We start from the raw sequence: 23,406 nt of genomic DNA, 5'->3' as shown, positions 1-23,406 counted from the left end.
TTTTCGGACACTCTAAGTTTTCGGACACCCCTTTTTTTAGCAAAAATAATTATTTTTGGTGACTCTTAATTTTCGAACACACGAGTTTTCGTCCATAATTAATGTCTCTAAGTTTTCGGAAAGTATATTTCACAGCGCTATTGTACACAATTTCTATCCTGTTTTTGATATCTAATGACACTTCGAGCATGGGGTTTTACAACCAGATTAACATCATAAAACATGGCAGGTGCATGCCTGAGGGCAATGGAGCATTTCATTTGCATAATTGGGTAAATAACCTTGTAAACCGGTATTAAACAATGGTTTCGCCCGATAGCATAAGCGTTATGACAATTGCCAGGGGTAGCGCCAATTAACAGTTAAATTATCTACCGCAATGGTACTACAACTTCTCAGTAAAATAACTGTGACAAATACTAAACGCTTCAAAGTGTGATGCACCTTATTGCAAGTTTTACGAACAATGGAAGGTGTTAGACAACAACTGTCGGAAAGGAACAAACAAAGAATTCATAGTTTGAATTTTTTATTGCGTTAATTACAGGTTCATACTAGCGAGTATCGGTACATCACATGCTTATCTTTGAACTCGTTGGTCAAAGTACAACCTTGTAGTAACTTTCGGTCAAATAAATTACTGTGAAACCATTTATTTTCGACAGCACAAAATTTTGTCATTTTTATAAAAATGACGATTTCGTCAGCAATTAAATTCGCCGATTTCTGATTTTTAATTTAAAAAAAAATGCGTCAGTCAATATCCGATTTGTGTGTAATACATATTCGCGATCAATCGCAGTTGCGAAAAATCGTGGTACGAATGCGGGAACACACTTGAGAATCACTGCAGGAGGTGGGGCCTGTTTATCACATGCCAATTAACTAGTATTTTGTTATCAAGGGACAGAAATGGACCCTCTTAATGTATGCCATTCACACGTTCATTGTTATGATTAACGGACAAGTGGGATCGAATAACCGTCAACGAGTGTTTGTAACAACGAAGCCAATTGCCAATTAGTCTTATTCTATTAATTGCCATACTAAAATATTCTTTATTAATTTGTGATTAATACGCATGTTGATCACACATCGTCATCTTTTCATTTGGTTTATTGTCTTTCATCGGCATTCGCTGCGTGATGGCTAATATGCAACACCCCTGAAAACACAATGCACCTAATGGGTAATAATGTTATAAACAATTATCGCTAATTCATTACCATTCTACATAAACGAAGTCAACGTATTCGATACAGCTGTACTGCACACGCGTTTTAAAGAAGTGTAACGTGTCAGTTAAGTACCTTGTGTAATCTACATCCCTTTGTGTCAAAACCGGATCAATCTTGATTACGAAACAGCAGTGAATGTGTGCATGGATTATGTTGGAATTTAATGCCTCATGTCTACGGTAAAGTTTTAAAATATTGTTCAACTTAGTGTTTGTTTTTGTTCAAACATAGAGCATGATTGTTCGTTAGGATCTTAAATTCGCCGATCGGTCGACTGACGAAGTTTATGAAAATTAATGCCTGACGATTAATAATGGTTTCACAGTAAGCATTTAAAATTATTTAAAATGCAGTGCAAACTGTAATTTATACTTTACAGCATGGTATTTTACAATCGCGTGCTATTACCAGTAGTCGTTGATACAATTGAGGCTATTTTCGGACACTTCAATTTTCGACTCTAAGTTTTCGGACACCTGTATTTTGTGAATATTTTTCGTATCTAAGTTTTCGGACACAAAAAAAAATAAAAAATTAAGTGTCCGAAAACATAGAGTAATTACGGTAAGTGCTCTTGATGTATTTCAGAAAAAAATGTACTGAAAAATTCACAAAATATCAGTAGACGAAATGTATGATGTAGTATGAAAGTATAACTTTTACTTTGAATGTATATCATTCATGTAACCTTATCTTAATTTTGCCATTTATTGCTTTTCAGGGGAAATTTATTCGTATCAATTTCGACACATCTGGATACATTTCCGGGGCCAATATTGAAACTTGTATCCTTGCAGATTGTCATCTGATGTACTTGAAAACCATTAGCTACATCCTTATTCTACTATAAATACAAACCAAAGCGTTGTGCTGATCTATCAGCCAAGCCTTTCTATTTACAGTATACATAGTATTGAATAGCCACAATTTACCTAAAGGAATTCTAATTTTCATTGTGTTTTTATTCCCCCAGATCGAAAGATCGGGGGTATATTGTTTTTTGCCTGTCATTTTGTCATTGTGTCATTGTGTGTGTCTCAAAACTTTAACCTTGGTTAAAGTTTAATAACTTTTTTAATATTAAAGATAGCAACTTGATATTTTGCATCTCATGGAGCTGCACATTTTGAGTGGTGAAAAGTCAAGGTCAAAGGTAAAAAACATTGTTTTTTTCTTTCCTTAAACTTTAACCTTCGTTAAAGTTTTGTCATAACTTTTTGAATATTGAAGATAGCAACTTGATATTTGGCATGCATGTGTATCTCACAGCGCTGCACATTTTGAGTGGTGACAGGTCAAGGTCATCCTTCAAGGTAAAAGGTCAAATTTATGGCTTCAAAGCGGCACAATAGGGGGCATTGTGTTTCTGACAAACACATCTCTTGTTTTTGCCTTGCATGATTTTATCTCCTTGTTTTCACACTATAGACACACATGTCTGCAATATAAGTTAAGTTTGATGAATTAATCAACAATCCCACAAGGCACAAGATTGTCCTTGACCAGTGTACAGATTTGCTGGAAAAATCTCGTGCCATCCGCCAGGCGGAGAGTGAGAGATGTTTCCACATCTTCTATCAGTTCCTACATGGAGCCACTCCAGAACAGCGAAGTAAGGCCCCTAACTTTGCAATGGGTTGCTAGTTGAGAATATGTTTCTATAATTTATATTTCTTGAGACAATTATATTTGTATTTCTTTTGTTAGCTTCTGTACAAATATACATATTTTAACCTTCATTGCTATCTACATATTAAATTTGCTTGGTTTGATCAGAACTATTGAATGCTATTACATTTGTCTGCTTTCAGAGGAGTTTCTGATAGAGCCCATCAGCAACTACCGCTTCATGACATTCGGCAACATCCCAGTGCCGGGCGTGGACGACGCTGCGGAGTTCCGGCTTACCGTGGAGGCCATGAACATCATGGGGATCACGCCCGAGGAGCAGTCTGCCCTGCTCAGGGTCATCTCCTCCATTCTGTTGCTAGGCAACATGGTTTTCCAGCAGGACAGGAAGTCCGACCAGGCCACCCTTCCGGATAACACCGGTATTGAGATGGAATGGTGTGTCGTGTTAAAATTAGCCTCATTCTGGGGAAACTGGGTTTTAAGCCATGTGGGTTTAAGTGTCATGTGCAGTCTGCACAGGTTTATGAGGGACAACACTTTACACTTTTATGGAATTTTTTGTTGAAAGGAGGTCTCTTATAAACAAAAATTAAGTATATGAATAAAGTGTCGTCTTTGATAAGTCTTATGGACTGCAAAGGCTAATCTTGGACGACACTTTACCCACATGAATTAAGCTCAAATTGGGTATGTACATTTCAAACATGTTTGAATGAAGATGCACAATGAGTAGTCAGGCTATCTATTTGCCTTGTTTTGATATCTGAAAAATTTTAAATGTAGCATTTCACCAGGAGGAAGAAAGTAACATAACAAATTAATTTCATTCCATTTTGAACAAAAATTCAAGAAGTGCATGTTGTTTCTATATTTCAGTTGCTCAGAAGGCTTGTCACCTGATGGGACTGCCTGTTACCGCGGTAACTCTGGCTTTCCTCAAACCAAAGATCAAGGTTGGCAGGGACTTTGTTACCAAGGCTCAAACCAAGGAGCAGGTATGAAGTCATTGTCTTCATCCAATAGCTTACATTACCCACAAATGGTCTATAAATGTATAAGTCAATTGTTGAGCAACTACGTACTTGAAAATGTATCTTCAGATCTGAAAGTCTCTTGCCATTTAATTTCCTTAATAAATACATATATTATGGTCCTGTTGAATCAAATCGGACAACCAACTATATTCAACATAAGTTTGTTTTGATTAATCAGTTTTTAATCAACATTCAGTAGAACTTCTAAAGTCACAGACAATCTTTTATCCTAAGAATTTCAACTAAAACAGATTCAGTTAAAAAACTAGCTGAGGGTTGCAGTTTACTATTTGACATGATATAAAATCAGCTCTTGAATCCACTTAAAAACCCGTATAATCAGTCTTGCATGTGTACACAATAAAACAGCCAAAACCATTTCTATAAATACCTTGATGTCATAAGTTAATGCAGTTTTCCTGGTATGACAGAGTAGAGTATGTGTACCAAACTTTTATTTCATGATAAAATGGTAGACCAACCAGAAGCCTTCTTTGCCTAATTTTAAAACTTTGGCAGAAAATTTGTTCCGTTAATGTCACTGCCCATGTAATATCTGTGTCATAAGGGGTAAAACTTTGGTTGGTCAGAAAGCAAATTAATTACACAGCATCACAATAGCAGATGACAACTATACATTTTTTGTGTGGTCTCATGTGAGCGCACCCGGTCCTTTAGCCCTCTTGTTTGAAATCCCAACTACTGTTTGCTCACAAACCATGTACACACTCTTCAGGTTGAGTTTGCAGTGGAGGCCATCTCAAAGGCCTGCTACGAGCGCATGTTCAAGTGGCTGGTGACCAGAATCAACAAGTCCCTGGACCGCACCAAGAGACAGGGGGCCTCCTTCATCGGCATCCTGGACATTGCTGGGTTTGAAATCTTCAAGGTGAGTGTGATAAGAATAAACTCCCCCCTTCACCCCACCCACCCCCTCAATCATTCTCTATGCTATGACATGTTCACATTCTTTGGGCTTTATGAGTTTCTTTTTAGCTCACCTGAGCACAACGTGCTCATGATGAGCTTTTGTGATCGCTTTTTGTCTGACGTCTGTTGTGCGGCATCAACATTTGCCTTGTTCACTCTCTAGAGGCCACATTTATTGTCCAATCTTCATGAAATTTGGTCAGCAGATTGGTTTCAATGATATCTTGGATGAGTTTGAAAATGGTTACGTTTGCTTGAAAAACATGGCTGCCAAGGGATGGGGCATTTTTCCTTATATGGCTATAGTAAAATCTTGTTAACACTCTAGAGGCCACATATATTGTCTGTTCTTCATAAAACTTGGTTAGAAGATTCATCCCAATAATATCTTGGACGAGTTCGAAAATGATGCCGGTTGGTTGAAAAACATGACCGCCAGGGGGCGGGGCATTTTTCCTTATATGGCTATTGTAAAACCTTGTTAAAACTCTAGAGGCCACATTTATTTTCCGATCTTCATGAAACTTGCTCAGATGATTTATGCCACTGATATCTTGGATGAGTTCAAAAATGGTAACCTTAACTTGTAAAACATAGCTGCCAAGGAGCGGGGCATTTTTCCTTATATGGCTATATATATGGCTATAGTAAAATCTTGTTAACACTCTAGAGGCCACATTAATTGTCTTATCTTCATGAAACTTGGTCAGAAGATTTATCCCAATTATATCTTGGACGAGTTCGAAAATGATGCCGGTTTGTTAGAAAACATGGCCACCAGGGGGCGGGGCATTTTCCTTATACGGCTATAGTAAAACCTTGTTAACACTCTAGAGGCCACATTTATTGTCCTATCTTCATGAAACTTGGTCAGAAGATTCATCCCAATAATATCTTGGAAGAGTTCGAAAATGATGCTGGTTGGTTGAAAAACATGGCCGCCAGGGGGCGGGGCATTTTTCCTTATATGGCTATAGTAAAACCTTGTTAACATTCTAGAGGCCACATTTATTTTCCGATCTTCATGAAACTTGCTCAGAAGATTTGTCCCACTGATATCTTGGATGAGTTCAAAAATGGTAACCTTTGCTTGAAAAACATGGCTGCCAAGGGATGGGGCATTTTTCCTTATATGGCTATATATGGCTATAGTAAAATCTTGTTAACACTCTAGAGGCCACATTTATTGTCCTATCTTCATGAAACTTGGTCAGAAGATTCATCCCAATAATATATTGAATGAGTTTGACAATAATGCTGGTTGGTTGAAAAACATGGCCGCCGGGGGCGGGGCATTTTTCCTTATATGGCTATAGTAAAACCTTAAAACTCTAGAGGCCACATTTATTGTCCAATCTTGATGAAATAAAGTCAGAAGATTTGTCTTAATGATATCTTGGATGAGTTCGAAACGGTTATGTTTGCTTGAAAAACATGGCCGCCAAGGGGCGGGGCATTTTTCCTTATATGGCTATATAAGGCTATAGTAAAATCTTGTTAGCACTGTAGAGGCCACATTTATAGTCTGATCTTCATGAAACTTGGTCAGAAGATTCATACCAATAATATCTTCGACGAGTTCAAAAATGATGCCGGTTGTTTGAAAAACATGGCCACCACGGGGGCGGGGCTATTTTCCTTATATGGCTATATTAAAACCTTGTTAACACTCTAGAGGTCACATTTATTTTCTGATCATCATGAAACTTGGTCAGAAGATATGTCCCAATGATATCTTGGATGAGTTTGAAAATGGTTTTGGTTGCTTTAAAAACATGGCCACCAGGGGCGGGGCATTTTTCCTTATATGGCTTTATATGGCTATAGTAAAACCTTGTTAACACTCTAGAGGCCACATTTATTGTCTAATCTTCATGAAATTTTGTCAGAAGATTGGTCTTAATGAAATCTTGGATGAGTTTGAAAATAATTATGTTTGCTTGAAAAAAATGGCTTCCAATGGGGAGGGGGGGGCATTTTTCCTTATATGGCTAAAGTCAAATCCTGTTAACACTCTAGAGGCCACATTTACTGTCCGATCTTCAATAAACTTGGTCAGAAGATCCATCCCGATAATATCTGGGACGAGTTCAAAAATGATGCCGGTTGGTTGAAAAACATGGCTGCCAGGGGGCGGGGCATTTTCCTTATATGGCTATAGTAAAACCTTGTTAACACTCTAGAGGCCACATTTATTTTCCGATCTTCGTGAAACTTGGTCAGAAGATTTGTCCCAATAATATCTTGTTATCTCAGGTGAGCGACTTTGGGCCTTTCAGGCCCTTTTATTTTAGAGATGCAGGCTTATGTTTCTGTTTCCAAGAGCTCAATTGTGTTTTAAAGTGGTACACTTTTCGAGGTCTGTCTTCGAAGGCATTTGTTGAATTTTGCAATATTTTTTACTCATAAAACACTTTAATACTCATAAGAAATATGTAAAGAGTTGTTCAAACCAAATATGACTGTTCTGTTGTGATATTTGTCTGAGTTATGTTTTTTACGGCATGTTTCTCAGCATATGTATCAGTTTAGGCTTTGTAAATGCACTGTAACTTCAATATAATGCGGATGAGGGGGTCCAAGCCACGCAACAGCGTTATAAACGGACAGCGTTATAAGTTTTGAGCTTATTTATTTAAGGGGGCTATAAAAACAGGTATAGTATAGCCTATAATATAGGTCCTGTGTATTGTCATGCTGTGTTGTCATCCGCAAATACATGCATATAAACCGAATCAAACGATAACAGTATTCATACCGCTTTTCTAATGTGCACATTTATCCGATAATCCAATATATTTACTACATCACTTACGAAAAAATAATGTTAAACATTTATGACAAGAAATGTGTTTACGAATTTCGTAAACAAATTCATATGCCTACGCCATTTTTCAGAAAAATTAGTACAGTGCATTATGGGACACAGCTTTCATTGGACGAGCGAATTTAAAATTAGAATGCAATACGATACATGTACAAAGAAATATTTTACTGCGTCATACGCAGCATGTAAAAAACGTGCTTTCCGTGGACTTTCTGATAACGGGCACAAATTTAAGTGCATCTCTGTTAACTATTACACTGCGTTAGCATGTAAATAAATCGTCAGGATTATTTAATTTATTTTTCTTATACGTACTGAAACATTAAACACACACAAAGATATTTTTATTTATCAAGCATGTGAAGCATATAATAAACGATAACACACTTACACAGCCATAGTTTATACAATGAAATACAATACACGATAAATACAAAACATAAACAGGTGATCGTATTAAATAACTTTAATTTGATAATTATTCCGCTTGCACTTGCCTTATTTAAATTAGCGCACTGAACCGCTCTGATAGGGAATACTTGTAATAAACACAGACTCGCGAGTTTTCACACCTTTATTGACATTACACAACAGATTAACACCAATTAGCCGTCCAGTGTCGTTTAACCTCTAATCGATTAAAATCAGTTAACCAGACGGATAAAGCAATCAAGCTGTGATCGCCGGCTTCTTTGAATTTTCTGAAAATACATGAAGTTGCATAACAATGATTTGAATCAGAAATGGAGGATGGAGAAAAAACGGGATCCAAGGACCCCGCGTCTTATTGGACACAGCGTTATAACGGACCGCACTATATTGGAGTTACAGTGTATAAAATGAAATTGAAACTACAGGCCTCTTCCTGGCGTATCTATGGGTCCGTTAAATGGACGCATTCCCAAACCGAAATTGTAAAAAAAATATCCAAATGTGACAATATATTCCCAATAAAAAAAATATAAAAAAAATTATGCCCCAGAATCGAAAGATTGTTTTTGGCCTGTCTGTCATTGTATGTGTGTGTCCCAAAACTTTAACCAAAACTTTAACCTTGGTTATAACTTTTGCAATATTCAAGATAGCAACTTGATATTTGGCATGCATGTGTATCTCATGGAGCTGCACATTTTGAGTTGTGAACGGTCAAGGTAAAGGTCATCCTTCAAGGTCAAAGGTCAAAAATACAAATTTAAAACTTTAACCAAAACTTTAACCTTCTTCATAACTTTTGCAATATTCAAGATAGCAACTTGATATTTGGCATAAGCAACTTGATATTTGGCATACATGTGTATCTCATGGAGCTGCACATTTTCAGTGGTGAAAGGTCAGGGTCATCCTTCAAGGTCAAATTTATGACTTCAAAGCGGCGCAATAGGGGGCATTGTGTTTCTGACAAACACATCTTTTGTTTGTTTTTAGAAAAAGAAGAAGTGTCTATTGAATTTTATATCTCAATTTTATTTCATATTTATCTATCAAAGTATATAATTATAATGTATATGATTTTGTTCTTATAATTTGAATTATTATAAGAGTTATGTTGACATATTTTTTTTAATCAGCGGACTTTTTGCGCTGAAAAATTCCCAATCATGAAATTGCATTTTTCCCCAAAAATGCCAGGAAAAATGCCTGAACTTAAAGATTATAAATGGCAATGACATCTGAATAATTGTGACTTTGTTTGCAAAAGATAGCCACATCTTTTTCAGACCAAAGATGGCAAGGTAAATCCTTGACCAGGTCTTATGTAGATTGTAAAGTTATTTTATTTGTGTGCATGTTTGTCTCAAGATCATGTTTATTAATAAAATTCCATATTAATGAAATTAGCCATGGGGTCTTCACTGTTTTGTAAACTATCATTTGTAGAAAAGCCCTTAGTCTGACTGTAACATGATCTTTGCGTTATTCTCTTTTGTTGCTTCATGCTTTACTTGTAATCTCCCCATTGTATGGACGGTTAGCCAATTATTCCACTTCAGTAGAAAAGGATGAACTTTTGTTGTGCAAATTTGTCAGTGTCAGTTTTGTATGTTTAGTTGAACATTTTTGTGCAATGAATTCTATTTTTAAGATATGCTTTCTACCCTCTGCAAAATCTTCATCCATTTAATTTTTAATCAAGCCTTTGATATATTTATTTGAAAAGTTGCCATTAAGTATTGAATTATTGTTAACAAAATTCTCCATTGATCTCGTGTTTGTAAAAAAAAGCTGAATCTAAGGGTTTGTTAATGACCTGGTAAATGTTTAGTGTGAAAATGATGTATATCGTATTAACATTTTCATATTGATACATCAGTTTAATATTAATTCCTCCCAGTTTAGAGGACACACTTTGCTTACTCTGCACACGATCGTCCCATGTCTTAACCAGTTTGCTTAGTTTCACTGTTAGAATTTAAATCATGATTTAATGTTCACTAATTGAATGGCAGGAATTGTCTCACAAATTGTAAAGATGGTATTTTTAAGGCCCACCTCATGGGTAGTGGTGAAAAAGTCAGAGTGAGTTGTAGTTATTGTTTGTGTTTTTTGAACATTCTGAACAAAATTAGAAATGTTCAGTATATTTATTAGAGAAGCCAAAACGTGTAAAGATGCAATTTATTAAACTGCTAAATGAGCCAAACCGATTCCATACACTTTTTTGTATTTAGTTTACATGGTTTTTAAGCTAAAGCTTTTGTGAAAAATAAATTCAAATGCATTTGTGGCGTATATAAACATTTAATTAAAAAATATTTATTTTATTACATGAAATGCATCTTTGGTTTATCACGATTTCAAATAAAATCCCAGTAATGTTTTCCTATCGTGTGCCATCTACAATAATTAAAATATTGAAATAGTCTCAGTGCCTAGAGAAATATGTTCTAATCATACCAGAATCTCAATGCACTGATAAAGTATTCTAGCTTTTCATAATTAATGTTTGGCAGCAGCTCTATGGAGTGTGCATGACAGTTGCTTGACTTGAGTCAGCAGTATGTCATTGTTTTGCTACATGTATGTCCAGTGCTTCAGTTCAGATGGCTCTTGAACAATGCATGTTTGTCTTGTCATTCGTTTGTTTCAGTTGAAAAGTTCAAAGTCTTTTTCTTTTTCATTGTTCAAATTTATTTGTTATTTTTGTGCAACCATACTTTTTTATCTCTTTGAATATAACTTAAAAGCTCAATAACAATCTTTTTAGTTATTTAGTTAGATTATAATTATCTAAGTAACATTATTAACTTTCAATTGTCTTCGTCTTATAAATTGTTGTATTTTGAAGCTCCCTACGTTATGGAATAATGCAGTACATAATTATCAAATGCAAAAGGCAATATAAGGTTTATCCTAAATCCTACTTTTAATATACACGCAATGATTTATTAAATATTTAAGTTAAAGAAAATAAGATACTAATGAAAATTGAACATTTCTGAACGACGACAAGAAACAATAACTGCTACATAATAGAGGTGGGAATTATATGTTTTTGTTAGCCAGCTTTAGGACCATAAAATGCACACCAACCATGCTACCACTCCAGTTGTTGTAATTCAGTCTTGCTCTGGGAAAACTGGGCTTAATACATGTGTGTTAAATGTCCAACACTTCCCCCTGGACTGAATTTTCCCTTACCAGATACTCACTGAAATGAAAATTCCCATTAAAGCAGAAAGTTTCGTACCTGATTAGCTCGTGTGGACATGCATTAAGTCCTGTTTTCCCCAAGCATGACTCAAAACCCCAAACTACGATCAAAGCTTGCAGTGTACGTTGTGTGTTTCAGATGAACTCGTTTGAGCAGCTGTGTATCAACTACACAAATGAGAAGCTACAGCAGCTGTTCAACCACACGATGTTCATCCTAGAGCAAGAGGAGTATCAGCGAGAGGGCATCGAGTGGAAGTTCATCGACTTCGGCCTTGACCTTCAGCCCACAATTGACCTCCTGGAGAAGGTCTGTATCTACACTGCAAATTGCAGAAGTATTAACCTCTTAACCCCAAATGCGCAATTATGATTTGTCAGGCTGCAAAATCACATGATATGATGTTATAATGTAATTTAGTTTTATATCACCCTTAGTAACTTCGTAAAGATATAAACCGCTATGACGTTGCTGGAACAGACATGTTGATAGGAGTTAAAAGGCTTTCATATATAACAGTGAGTAAATTACTTCATGTTAGGAAACCTGAACTGGTTCGTGATGAGATTTGTTCTTCTGTGCAATAAAAAAAAGTTTCTGTTTTGTCGTCTATTGGAAAACTTCTGCCTAGCTCCGGCACTGTTTAATTGTATTGGTACCAGACCCAATGAAGAGTAAATGGAAAGTTTTTTATGTATGACCACGTGTGTTTGTTGCAGCCGATGGGCATCCTTGCCCTGCTAGATGAGGAATGCTGGTTCCCCAAGGCTACAGACAAGACTTTTGTAGACAAGCTCGTCGCTCAACATTCCACCCACCCCAAGTTTGAGAAGCCAGACTTCAGAGCCGAGGCAGATTTCACCCTCATCCACTATGCTGGCAAGGTATGTGCGGCTGTAACATAACACACAACTACTTTCTGAGACATTCTTTCCATAAAAAATGGATAATAATAATAATAAAATTAATAATTACTTGGTGTGTATGCTGGATCATCGAACATGCGCATTAAAATCATATCGGGGATTTCATTTTCAGTATACTTGTTAAAGTGGAAGGATGTTATGGTATGTCAGTTAGTCAAAATCTTCTGATCAAATGTAAAAGTAGTAAAACTCTGGAACTAGATGATGAGGAATGCATAAGCATACACTCTTGATGCCTTGGTACATTCTGTCAAACTACAAAAGCTTAATGAGCAGCCCTCTGGAAAATGGGTCTTAATGCATGTGCATAAAGTAGACTACTAGCTAAATTGTGAGGACACCACGCACATGCATTTAGCCCATTTTTATCAGAGCACAGCTCCAATATCAGACTGTGCTATGCTGTTGAGAAACTCTTCATATCCTCTATGAGTAGTACATGTCTAACCTCCCCACCTACTGTACTCTGCAGGTGGACTACAGCTCGGCCAAGTGGCTGATGAAGAACATGGACCCCCTCAATGAGAATGTCGTCTCACTCCTCCAGGCATCTTCAGACCCATTTGTGGTCGCAATCTGGAAGGATGGTAAACTATCCGTTGTATATGCGTTCATAATTGCAATTAGAGTAGCATAAAAATACTGTTGGTAAGAGGGGAAAAAAATCCAAATATCATATTATGCACTTTTGTATCAGTTTTCTTTGCGCCAATGTGTGCTTGTGCATTTAGGGCTTGTTTCCAGAATTGAAATAATTCCTTTACAAAATATGTCAAATTGATTGTCGCTTTTTAAAAGTTGAAATAAGTGGGTTGTTTATAACAAGTTTTGGAGTGTTGTCTTGTCAATGGCACAAGCATATTCACAATTAATCTTGCAGTCTTTTGTCCCATCCAAACTCGGCAAACAGTTGATGATTAGCAGTCTAAAGCTTATTTGATACAGTATATTGTATGTAGTAATTCCAATCTGATTTGGCTTCAACCCTTCTCCCATTCTTATTTTCTAGCCGAGATTGTCGGTATGGGTGCAGCAGACGGGGGTGACACAATGTTTGGTTCCCGCACCAGGAAGGGCATGTTCCGCACTGTGGCCCAGCTGTACAAGGAACAGCTGTCCAAGCTGATGGCCACACTCAGGAACACCAACCCGAATTTCGTCAGATGTATCATTCCTAATCACGAGAAGAAGGTTTACCATTTACCACTCATATATGCATTTTGACACATTTATAGTCCCGTTGAAAATCAAATTAAATTTAAGACCTTTCTTACTAGATTCAAGTTGTGTAGGGTTCATTTCATACCATAACATAATGATGAGCAGCAAACAGCATAAAACTTGAACAATCTGCGATCTGATGTAATTAATTGTTGCTTACAGAGTTATTCATTCAATGATATACAGGCAGTGTCTATAAAATGCCAGAAGAAAACAAGAACACATGCATACTTTGTTGGATAAGGAATTTATTAACTTGGAAAGAAATTATTTTTTGTAATGGCTCAAATTCCTTTAAATACAGTCATCTTTGTCACTGACAACACAATTTTACCAGTATAAGCCCACCTTTCTCTGGAATTCACTGCATTACACGTATTCTTCGTTTTCAGGCTGGCAAGATAGACTCGCCTCTGGTGCTTGAGCAGCTGCGGTGCAATGGTGTGCTAGAGGGCATCCGTATCTGTCGCCAGGGCTTCCCCAACAGGATCCTCTTCCAGGAGTTCAAGCAGAGATATGAGATACTCACACCCAATGCCATCCCTCGAGGATTCATGGATGGGAAAAAGGCAGTCGAGAAAATGGTATGCTGTGAAATTGGGTATTGTAGAATTTGTTTTGTGCGGTATGTTCAACAATGATGCAATTTGAGTAAATACAGTAAATGACTCGGAATGAAATTTAAATATAGTTGTTAAATTTTAAATCAAAACTAAGTTTGAATAGATATGTGTGACAACAAATAAACTTTATAATGTATTACACAAAAGTAAACTTCATCTGTGAGATGTGTGATTATTTGAAAGGCAGCACTTTGGGAAAACTGGGCTAATACATGTGCATAAAGTATGGTCCCAGATTAGCCTGTGCAGTGCAGTGCACACAAGTCAATCAGGGATGACACTTTTGGATTGAATGGAAATTTTCTTTCAAAGAAAGTCACTTGTGAACAAAAGAAACGTTTAAGCGGAAAGTTTAGTCCCTGATTAGCCGTTGTGGACAGCACAGGTTAATCTGGGACAACTTTGAACATATATGTATTAAGCCCGGTTTTCTCAGAAAAAGACTCCACTACAAAGAAGAACACCACAGCATCCCCTGTTATCAAAGGCGTTTTGCAGATATACCAATAAAAAACTTGAAACTTGAAAACTTGTTATGGTATGTGCTGATTACAGATTACTGCCCTGGACCTAGACCCCAACCTGTACCGTGTTGGTCAGAGCAAGATCTTCTTCCGTGCGGGTGTGCTGGCCCACCTGGAGGAGGAACGCGACCTGAAGCTCACTGATATCATGGTGCAGTTCCAGGCACTCAGCAGGGGCATGCTGGCTAGGAGGTCTGTACTCATTGAAAATACTTGATATTGCATTATGTCTGTGGTATTTTTGTGGTATTTTTTTACATTTTGAGGCTCATTCTGGCAATAATGGACTAAATGCATGCCTGTTAAGTGTCATCCCAGGCTAGCCTGTGTCATCCGTGCAGGCTTATCAGGACTGATACTTCCTGCATTGACTAGATTTTTGTTTAGCCGAGACTCTTTATATGAAAAAATTCCTTCAAAGTTTAAAGTGTAGTCCCTGATGAACCTGTGTGGACTGCATATTCTAATCTGAGATGACAATTACTGTGCATGCAATAAGCACAGTTTTCACAGAGCGAGATTCTTGTATTTGAGTGATTTCTGTTTGATGTATAACAATGCTTTATCCCATCAATCTGACTTATAAACAAAATGTCTCAAGATAGTCCAGTTTTTTATTTGGGATATTTTCAATTTTACTAGTTGATTGCTCATGTTTGAATATCTATGTGAATGTTCTGTGTGCTCATGAAAATGAAACAGATTAGCATACTTTGTATGCGTAACTGATGTTTCTTAAGGAAATTTAAAACCATGTCTATTGAAAAAGTCCGACAAACACAAGTCACAGGTACAAATCAGTTTATTAGACACTGGCCAAACTTTAGTAATGGCAAGACATATTGGCCATCAGATCTTGCCGTGAGGATCATGTAGATCAAAAAGTTTCTTTAGATAAATTGATTTATGAAATATTGAGATATTGTATTGTTGGTTATGCATTGATTTCAGTGTTAAGAGTGGTGTTTTTAACCAATTGTATTCAGGTACAGATATATTTGTATGACACCAATATCGTTAGTGAAAATAAACATAAAAGCAAACAAATTCCTATCTTGCGCTATACAATTGAACCATAAAGACAAACCATTTGCAACAACAATATTTACTTAGTAACAATAAGGTTTATCCATCCTAAAGTTGAAGTTAAATATTAATTGCTAAAAGAGTTTGCTTATGCTTAGTCCAGTGCAGTTCAGTCCAGTCTGCTTACTAAAATGGGTTGATGGAGTTATCAAATCATTCCATTGTTTCTGTTTCCAGAGCCTTCTACCGCCGCACTCAGCAACAGAGTGCTATTCGTGTGATCCAGAGGAACTGTGCAGCTTATCTCAAACTGAGAAACTGGTCTTGGTGGAGGCTCTTCACAAAGGTGAAATATTTATATAATATTAACATCCCTGTATGAAAATAGGGGTTATCCATGTGTGTAATGTGTCTTTCCAGATTAGCCTGTTCAGTCTGCACAGGCTAATCAGAGATGACACTTTCTGCTTTTATGGAATTTTTCATTTATAGAAAGTATCTAAATGAAAAAACAGTCTAGTTGGAAAGTGTTTTCCCTTATTAACGTGTGCAAATTGCACAGGCTAATCTGGGACATAAAACACTTGCATTTAGCCCCATTCTTACAGAGCACAGCTCATATGTAATATATATTACTATGAAGGAAGGATGCATCAGGTACGTGGCATGTAAATCGTGTACCTGTGAAACATTGATTTACAGATCATTGGCAGTTCAAATACTTTTAGTCATTGTGAAGAAAAAGGAAAAGTACTGTCATTTATATTCTGAATTTCAGGTATTTTATTAAGATAAGGAGAGAAAGAGAAAGTGAGCATCCATTGCTCAGTATGCATCAACAATTGTTAAATAAATAATATTTCTAAGCACAAACTAAGCATAAAAACTGGAATTTCCAGGATTGAGAATGCAGCAAGTGTGATTGTTTTTAAAAATGAAATGATTGAGGCTTTTTTATGGAAGAATGAACAGTTTAATTTATAGCCCTTGATAGAATTCTCAAAACTTTTTTCAGAACAGGGTGTAATGTATGTGCGTAAAGTGTAGTCCCACATTAGCCTGTGCATTGTGCACAGGCTAATCAGGGATGACACTTTCTGCTTTTATTGAATTTTTTGTTTAAGGAAGTCTCTCTAAATAAAAACTTGAAGGGGAAAGTGTCATCCCTGATTAGCCTGTACGGACTGCTGGGGAAAGTGTCATCCCTGATTAGCCTGTACGGACTGCTTAGGCTAATCTTAGATGACACTTTGCACACCTGCATTTCACCCGTATCCACGGTATACCTTGCAGGTGAAGCCGCTGCTGCAAGTGACTGGCCAGGAGGAGAAAATGCACGTAGTGGAGATAGAGATGAACAAGTATAAGGAGAACCTTGACAGAGCCAAGACGGAGATGGAGGAACTGGAACGCAAGTATGCTCAGATCATACAGGAAAAGAACATCCTCAACGAGCAACTGCAGGCCGAGGCAGAGATGGTGGAAGAGGCACGCGAGGTGAGATATCTGGGCTGGATGCATGTGCGTAAATTGTCGTCCAAGACAGCACTTTCCGCTTCTTTTGGAATTTTTCTTTAGAAGAAAGTCTCTTTGTGTGGATGGTTATACCAGATGCAGAACAAGTTTTTAAAAGGGAGTAGGGAGATATTTTATTTGGGGAGAGGTGCATTGTGTTGCTAAAGAGAGGCTGGTTTGAGTCCTGATCTGTCTTGTGACATTTTCTAATATTTGCTGAATCAAAAGTAATTTTCTTTTCTCCTACACTTGAATAAGGATTTCAGCAAAGACTATTAGATTTCAATTGTAATGAATGTTTTCAAAAATATTTTAAATTATATAAGCTTAAGTAAGTTGGGGTTTGATTACTGGACTTATTTCATCTGTGTATTTTGTGTTAAAAAGTTCTTATTTTGTATTCATACATGGTTACATTTTTGTTCCATTGGATGTTTATTTTGTATTAAAACCTCTTATTGTGTATGTATAAATGGTTGCAATATTGTTCCATTGGATCTGGTGATCCAAGAGTTCATGTGTTGTATGAAATATTTGACAAAGTGGACACTGAAAAAATGGTGTCCTATTTCTGATTTTGCCATGTGAGACCCAGGGGTGTGTTATTTCAGGGCGTTGAATTATTTCTGATTGTGCAGTCAATCCAACATTGTGTTATTTCAGACGAGTGATCGTCTAAAGGTGAGGAACGATGAGCTGGAGGACTACCTGCATGACATCAGAGAGAGAATGGAGGAACAGGAGGAGAAAGTGGCTGCCATGTTAGAGGAGAGGAAGAAGTACAATCAGACCATCCAGGACCTTGAGGACCAGTGAGTTTGCAGTTAGCAGATATTGTGGGCCATGGTCTTGGAAAACTGGGCTTAATGCATGAGCGTAAAGTGTCGTCCCAGCAGTTTGCGTCCCGACACTTTCCTCCACAATTGGATTTTCGTTTATAAGAGACTGACTTTAAACGGAAAATTCCATAAAAGTGGAAACTTTTGTGCATGATAAGCCTGTCTGGACTGCACAGGCTAATCTGGGATGACACGGCACTTGCATTAGGCCCAGTTTCCCCAGAGGCGGCTCATACTGTTATTTAGGTTATGAAAACCCATATGTAAACTTAACATGCAGAGGTATCACATTAAATATTCATGTAACACAATTTTTGGAGTGTATAACCTTTTTGTAATTGATGGTAACATTGAACAAATGTTCAATTCACCACCTAAACCCATTTTTAATTTGTTCAGTTTGCACGGGCTAATTAGGGAACACTCGTTCCGCCTTTACTGTATTTTCGTTCCTGATTAGCCTGTACAGATGGCAAAGGCAAAATTGTGATGACCTTTTACACACATGCATAAAGCCCTGCTCAAATGATCACTGCTATACTACAGACTTGAGGAGGAAGAGTCGGGCCGTCAGAAGCTTCAGCTGGAGAAGGTGACGGTGGACGCAAAGATTAAGAAACTGGAGGAAGATGTGGCTATTCAGGATGACTCCAACCAGAAACTGACCAAGGAGAAGCGCAGTCTAGAGGAGAGGCTGGCGGAGGTGAGCTCCTCTCTGGTCGAGGAGGAGGAGAAAGCAAAGCAGCTAGGCAAGCTTAAGACCAAGTACGAGGCCATCATAGCTGACCTCGAGGACCGCCTACGCAAGGAACAGCAGGTGGGTTGTGGGCGTCCACATTATCATTTTAGTATTTCAGCAGCATTCTAGTTAATGGGGCTTGATGCATTTGCGTAAAGTTTCGTCCTGGATAAGCGAGTGCAGTCTGCACAGGCTTATCGGGGACAACACTTTCAGCTTTGAAGGTAATTTGCGTTAAAGGAAGTCTCATATAAACGAAAATTCAGTATAGGCTGGAAAAGCGTTGGCTGAATAGAGTGTGCAGAATGCACTTGCTAATCTGGGATGACACTTAACGCACATGCATCAATCCCCATTGTCCATGAAATTCTTAAAGTTGATGTACATTATTTGAATGTGAGTTAAATAAGTATAATTATACCCCCATTACCATTGGTAATTGGGGCTATATAGGAGTCACTTTGTCTGTCGGTCTGTCCCGAACATTTCATCCGATCTTCACCAAACTTGGTCAGAAGTTGTATCTAGATGATGTGTAGGTCAAGTTTAAATATGGGTTATGCCTGGTCAAAAACTAGGTCACGGGGGTCACTTAGTGCATTTTAAACCGAAAGTTTTCCGGATCATAGCTATGTCATTTATCGTTAAATTTTAAAATGACTTGGTACATTTGTTCACCATCATGGGACGGTGTGTCATTCGAAAGAATTACGTCTATATCTCCAAGGTCAAGGTCACACTTTGAGTTCAAAGGTAAAAAATGGCCATAAATGATCTTGTCCGAGCCATAACTATGTCATTCATTGTGGGATTTTAAAATTACTCGGTACATTTGTTCACAATGGAAGGTGTGTCATGCGAAAGAATTACGTCGATTTCTCCAAGGTCAAGGTCACACTTGGGGAGTTCAAAAGTCAAAAATGGCCATAAATGAGCTTGTCCAGGCCATAACTATGTCATTCATTGTGAGATTTTAAAATCACTCTGTTCATTAATTTTGTTCACAGTCATTGGACGGCGTGTCATGCGAAAGAATTCAAGAGTTCAAAGGTCAAAATGGCCATAAATGATAATGGCATAATAATTATTGAAAATCGCCATAAATTAGCTTCTCTTGTTTTGTGAAGACAGCATGCAAAATATTCTGTGTCAATTCAGAATGTTGGGGTATATGTCACGTCTGTGACGAAGTTCTAATTTGAAAAGTTTTCCATAATATGACTTACTCTGGCTAATAGTTATACAACATTGCTATTGTGCACAAACATTAAAAAAAATACTGGGCAACACTTTACGCACATACATTAAACCCGTTTATGCATTGCCAGGCGAGACAAGAGCTGGAAAAGATCCGTCGGCGCCTGGAGTCTGAGATAGCGGACCTCAAGGAGCAGCTGAACGAGAAACGTCTGCAGGTGGAGGACCTGCAGTCACAGCTGGCCAGGAGGGAGGAGGAGATACAAGGGTCACTGCAGAGGTAGGAACTGACATCGGGTCGGGTAGGAGATACAAGGGTCACTGCAGAGGTAGGAACTGACATCAGGTCAGGTAGGAGATACAAGGGTAACTACAGAGGTAGGAACTGATATCGGGTCAGGTAGGAGATAAAGGGGGCTCTACAGAGGTAGGAACTGACATCGGGTCAGGTAGAAGGAGATACAAGGGTCACTACAAAGGTAGGAACTGACATCGGGCCGGGTAGGAGATACAAGGGTCACTACAGAGGTAGGAACTGACATCGGGCCGGGTAGGAGGAGATACAAGGGTCACTGCAGAGGTAGGAACTGACATTGGGTCTGTCGGATTGGAGATACAAGGGTCACTATAGAGGTAGGAACTGAAATCTGGCAGGGTAGGAGATACAAGGGTCACTACAGAGGTAGGAACTGACATCGGGCCACATAGGAGATACAAAGGTCACTGCAGAGGTAAGCACTGACATCAGGTCAGGTAGGAGATACAAGGGTCACTGCAGAGGTAGGACCTGACATCGGGTCAGGTAGGAGATACAAGGGTCATTAAAGAGGTAGGAACTGACATCGGGCCGGGTAGGAGGAGATACAAGGGTCACTACAGAGATAGGAACTGACATCAGGCTGGGTAGGAGATACAAGGGTCACTGCAGAGGTAGGACCTGACATCGGGCCGGGTAGGAGATACAAGGGTCACTGCAGAGGTAGGAACTGACATCGGGTCAGGTAGGAGATACAAGGGTCATTACAGAGGTAGGAACTGACATCTGGCCGGGTAGGAGGAGATACAAGGGTCACTGAAGAGGTAGGAACTGACATCGGGTCGGGTAGGAGATACAAGGGTCACTGCAGAGGTAGGAACTGACATCGGGTCAGGTAGGAGATACAATGGTCTCTACAGAAGTAGGAACTGACATCGGGCCGGGTAGGAGGAGATACAAGGGTCACTGCAGAGGTAGGAACTGACATCGGGCCGGGTAGGAGGAGAAACAAGGGTCACTACAGAGGTAGGACCTGACATCGGGTCAGGTAGGAGATAAAGGGGGCTCTACAGAGGTAGGAACTGACATCGGGTCAGATAGGAGGAGATACAAGGGTCACTACAGAGGTAGGAACTGACATCGGGCTGGGTAGGAGGAGATACAAGGGTCACTACAGAGATAGGAACCGACATCGGGTCAGGTAGGAGATACAAGGGTCACTACAGAGGTAGGAACTGACATCGGGCTGGGAAGGAGGAGATACAAGGGTCACTACAGAGGTAGGAACTGACATCGGGCCGGGTAGGAGTTACAGGGGCCTCTTTAGAGGTAGGACCTGACATCGGGCCGGGTAGGAGATACAAGGGTCACTTCAGAGGTAGGAACTGACATTGGGCCGGGTAGGAGATACAAGGGTCACTACAGAGGTAGGAACTGACATCGGGCCGGGAAAGAGTTACAGGGGGCTCTTTAGAGGTAGGAACTGACATTGGGCCGGGTAGGAGATACAAAGGTCACTACAGAGGTAGGAACTGACATCGGGCCGGGTAGGAGATACAAGGGTCACTACAGAGGTAGGAACTGACATATTGCCGGGTAGGAGATTCAAGGGTCACCACAGAGGTAGGAACATACATCGGGCCACGTAGGAGATACAAGGGTCACTACAGAGGTAGGAACTGACATCGGGTCAGGTTGGAGATAAAGGGGGCTCTACAGAGGTAGGAACTGACATCGGGTCAGGTAGGAGGAGATACAATGGTCAATACAGAGGTAGGAACTTACATCGGGTCAGGTAGAAAGAGATAAAGGGGGCTCTACAGAGGTAGGAACTGACATCGGGTCAGGTAGGAGGAGATTCAAGGGTCACTACAGAGGTAGGAACTGACATCAGGTCGGGTAGGAGATACAAGGGGCACAACAGAGGTAGGAACTGGCTTCAGGTTGGGTAGGAGATCATGGGGCCCTACAGAGGTAGGAACTGACATCGGGTCAGGTAGGAGATAAAGGGGGCTCTTTAGAGTTAGGAACTGACACAGGAAGGATATAGGGGGCCCTACAGAGGTAGGCCTTCACACAGAGGAGGGGGATTATATGACATGTAGTCAGAGGTTTCACTTTATGTAATATATCGGTGGAGGGGGAGTTCATCAAGCTCTTCGAACCTTTGTGCATAACGGTCATTACAAAAATCAACTGTTTGGTAGAACTTTAATAAAACCTGGGTGCATCATTCTGAAAACGTCAGGTTTTTGATAAAGTTATCAAAGAGGGGTGATTGACAAGTTCTTAAAACTTTCATGTAAGTTGCGGTCTGTATTTGTTTCACTTTATCAACTTTTTTGTTCCCAAAAAAAATCCCATAAAATAGCCCATATTGTATGTGCATATTTTTTCTCTGGGAATATTTTTATTCATCAATATCTGAACACATATTTTTTTGTCACAATGGTGTGAAGATGGATAACATGTTCTGTTTCCAGAGTGGATGAAGAATCTGTGGCCAAATTCACTGTTCAGAAACAGCTACGAGAAATGCAGAACCAGCTTCAGGAGGTTTTAGAGGACCTTGAAACAGAAAGAGACACCAGAATTAAGGCAGAAAGACAGAAGAAAGACCTCAATGAAGAGCTGGAAGCTTTGAAGACGGAACTCGAAGATTCTCTGGACACCACAGCCGCTTTCCAAGACCTGAGGGTAAAGAGAGAGGATGAGTTGAAGGACTTGAAGGGGACGATAGAGAAAAACCAGAAGACTCACGAGGCCCAGGTAGCAGAAATGAGGACCAAGCACACCCAGCAGATGGAGCAGTATAATGAGGAACTGGAGAATGTTAGGAAGGTAGGTTGGTAAAAAAATAATACTGATTTTACATAATGTATAACAATGAGGAACAAGACAATTAAAAACATTTTTTTTGGAAAATAAAATCGTATTTGGTGATTTTTTTTTACAGAAATTAAACATCCTGGTTTTTAGGTTTCGGATGGCAGGTAACAGCAGGTCACAGCAAACAGGTGGTTTCTGGTCAATAACTAAAGATTGCATGGACTTTATCTTGATGAAACCTTTGATATAGCAAGCTTGTATGAGGTTGTAGTTTATGTCACTATGGAGATATTGCACTGCAATTTTCATGTTTTGGTAGTTAACATGAAGACTGTGCTTTTGATTGCTTTTAGAGCAAATCGGTTCAAGGTATAGGTCACTTTGCTAAACATTGAAAA

General features: G+C 38.8%; 1 protein-coding gene across 19 annotated transcripts in view; it reads left to right on the top strand.

Annotated features, from left to right (window-relative positions):
- LOC127866605 (myosin heavy chain, non-muscle-like) overlaps window positions 1-23,406 on the top strand; it is an 83,233-nt gene that overhangs the window by 32,202 nt on the left and 27,625 nt on the right. For 14 of the 19 annotated variants that reach the window (XM_052407266.1, XM_052407279.1, XM_052407263.1 and 11 more), the window contains 18 exons: window positions 1,960-2,023; window positions 2,752-2,850; window positions 3,050-3,289; window positions 3,747-3,865; window positions 4,641-4,793; window positions 10,146-10,178; window positions 11,452-11,622; window positions 12,033-12,197; window positions 12,712-12,826; window positions 13,249-13,430; window positions 13,853-14,044; window positions 14,639-14,799; window positions 15,871-15,979; window positions 16,927-17,130; window positions 17,812-17,960; window positions 18,534-18,804; window positions 20,055-20,203; window positions 22,663-23,020. In XM_052407266.1, the coding sequence (XP_052263226.1) occupies window positions 1,960-2,023; window positions 2,752-2,850; window positions 3,050-3,289; window positions 3,747-3,865; window positions 4,641-4,793; window positions 10,146-10,178; window positions 11,452-11,622; window positions 12,033-12,197; window positions 12,712-12,826; window positions 13,249-13,430; window positions 13,853-14,044; window positions 14,639-14,799; window positions 15,871-15,979; window positions 16,927-17,130; window positions 17,812-17,960; window positions 18,534-18,804; window positions 20,055-20,203; window positions 22,663-23,020 (2,934 nt within the window). The remainder of the gene's footprint in view (window positions 1-1,959; window positions 2,024-2,751; window positions 2,851-3,049; window positions 3,290-3,746; window positions 3,866-4,640; window positions 4,794-10,145; window positions 10,179-11,451; window positions 11,623-12,032; window positions 12,198-12,711; window positions 12,827-13,248; window positions 13,431-13,852; window positions 14,045-14,638; window positions 14,800-15,870; window positions 15,980-16,926; window positions 17,131-17,811; window positions 17,961-18,533; window positions 18,805-20,054; window positions 20,204-22,662; window positions 23,021-23,406) is intronic. The other 5 variants (XM_052407271.1, XM_052407268.1, XM_052407269.1 and 2 more) reach the window with 1 other exon arrangement.

The sequence above is a fragment of the Dreissena polymorpha genome, chromosome 2 (assembly GCF_020536995.1).
Source record: "Dreissena polymorpha isolate Duluth1 chromosome 2, UMN_Dpol_1.0, whole genome shotgun sequence".
Classification (NCBI taxonomy): domain Eukaryota; kingdom Metazoa; phylum Mollusca; class Bivalvia; order Myida; family Dreissenidae; genus Dreissena; species Dreissena polymorpha.
This window is presented reverse-complemented; position numbering and strand designations above follow the sequence as displayed.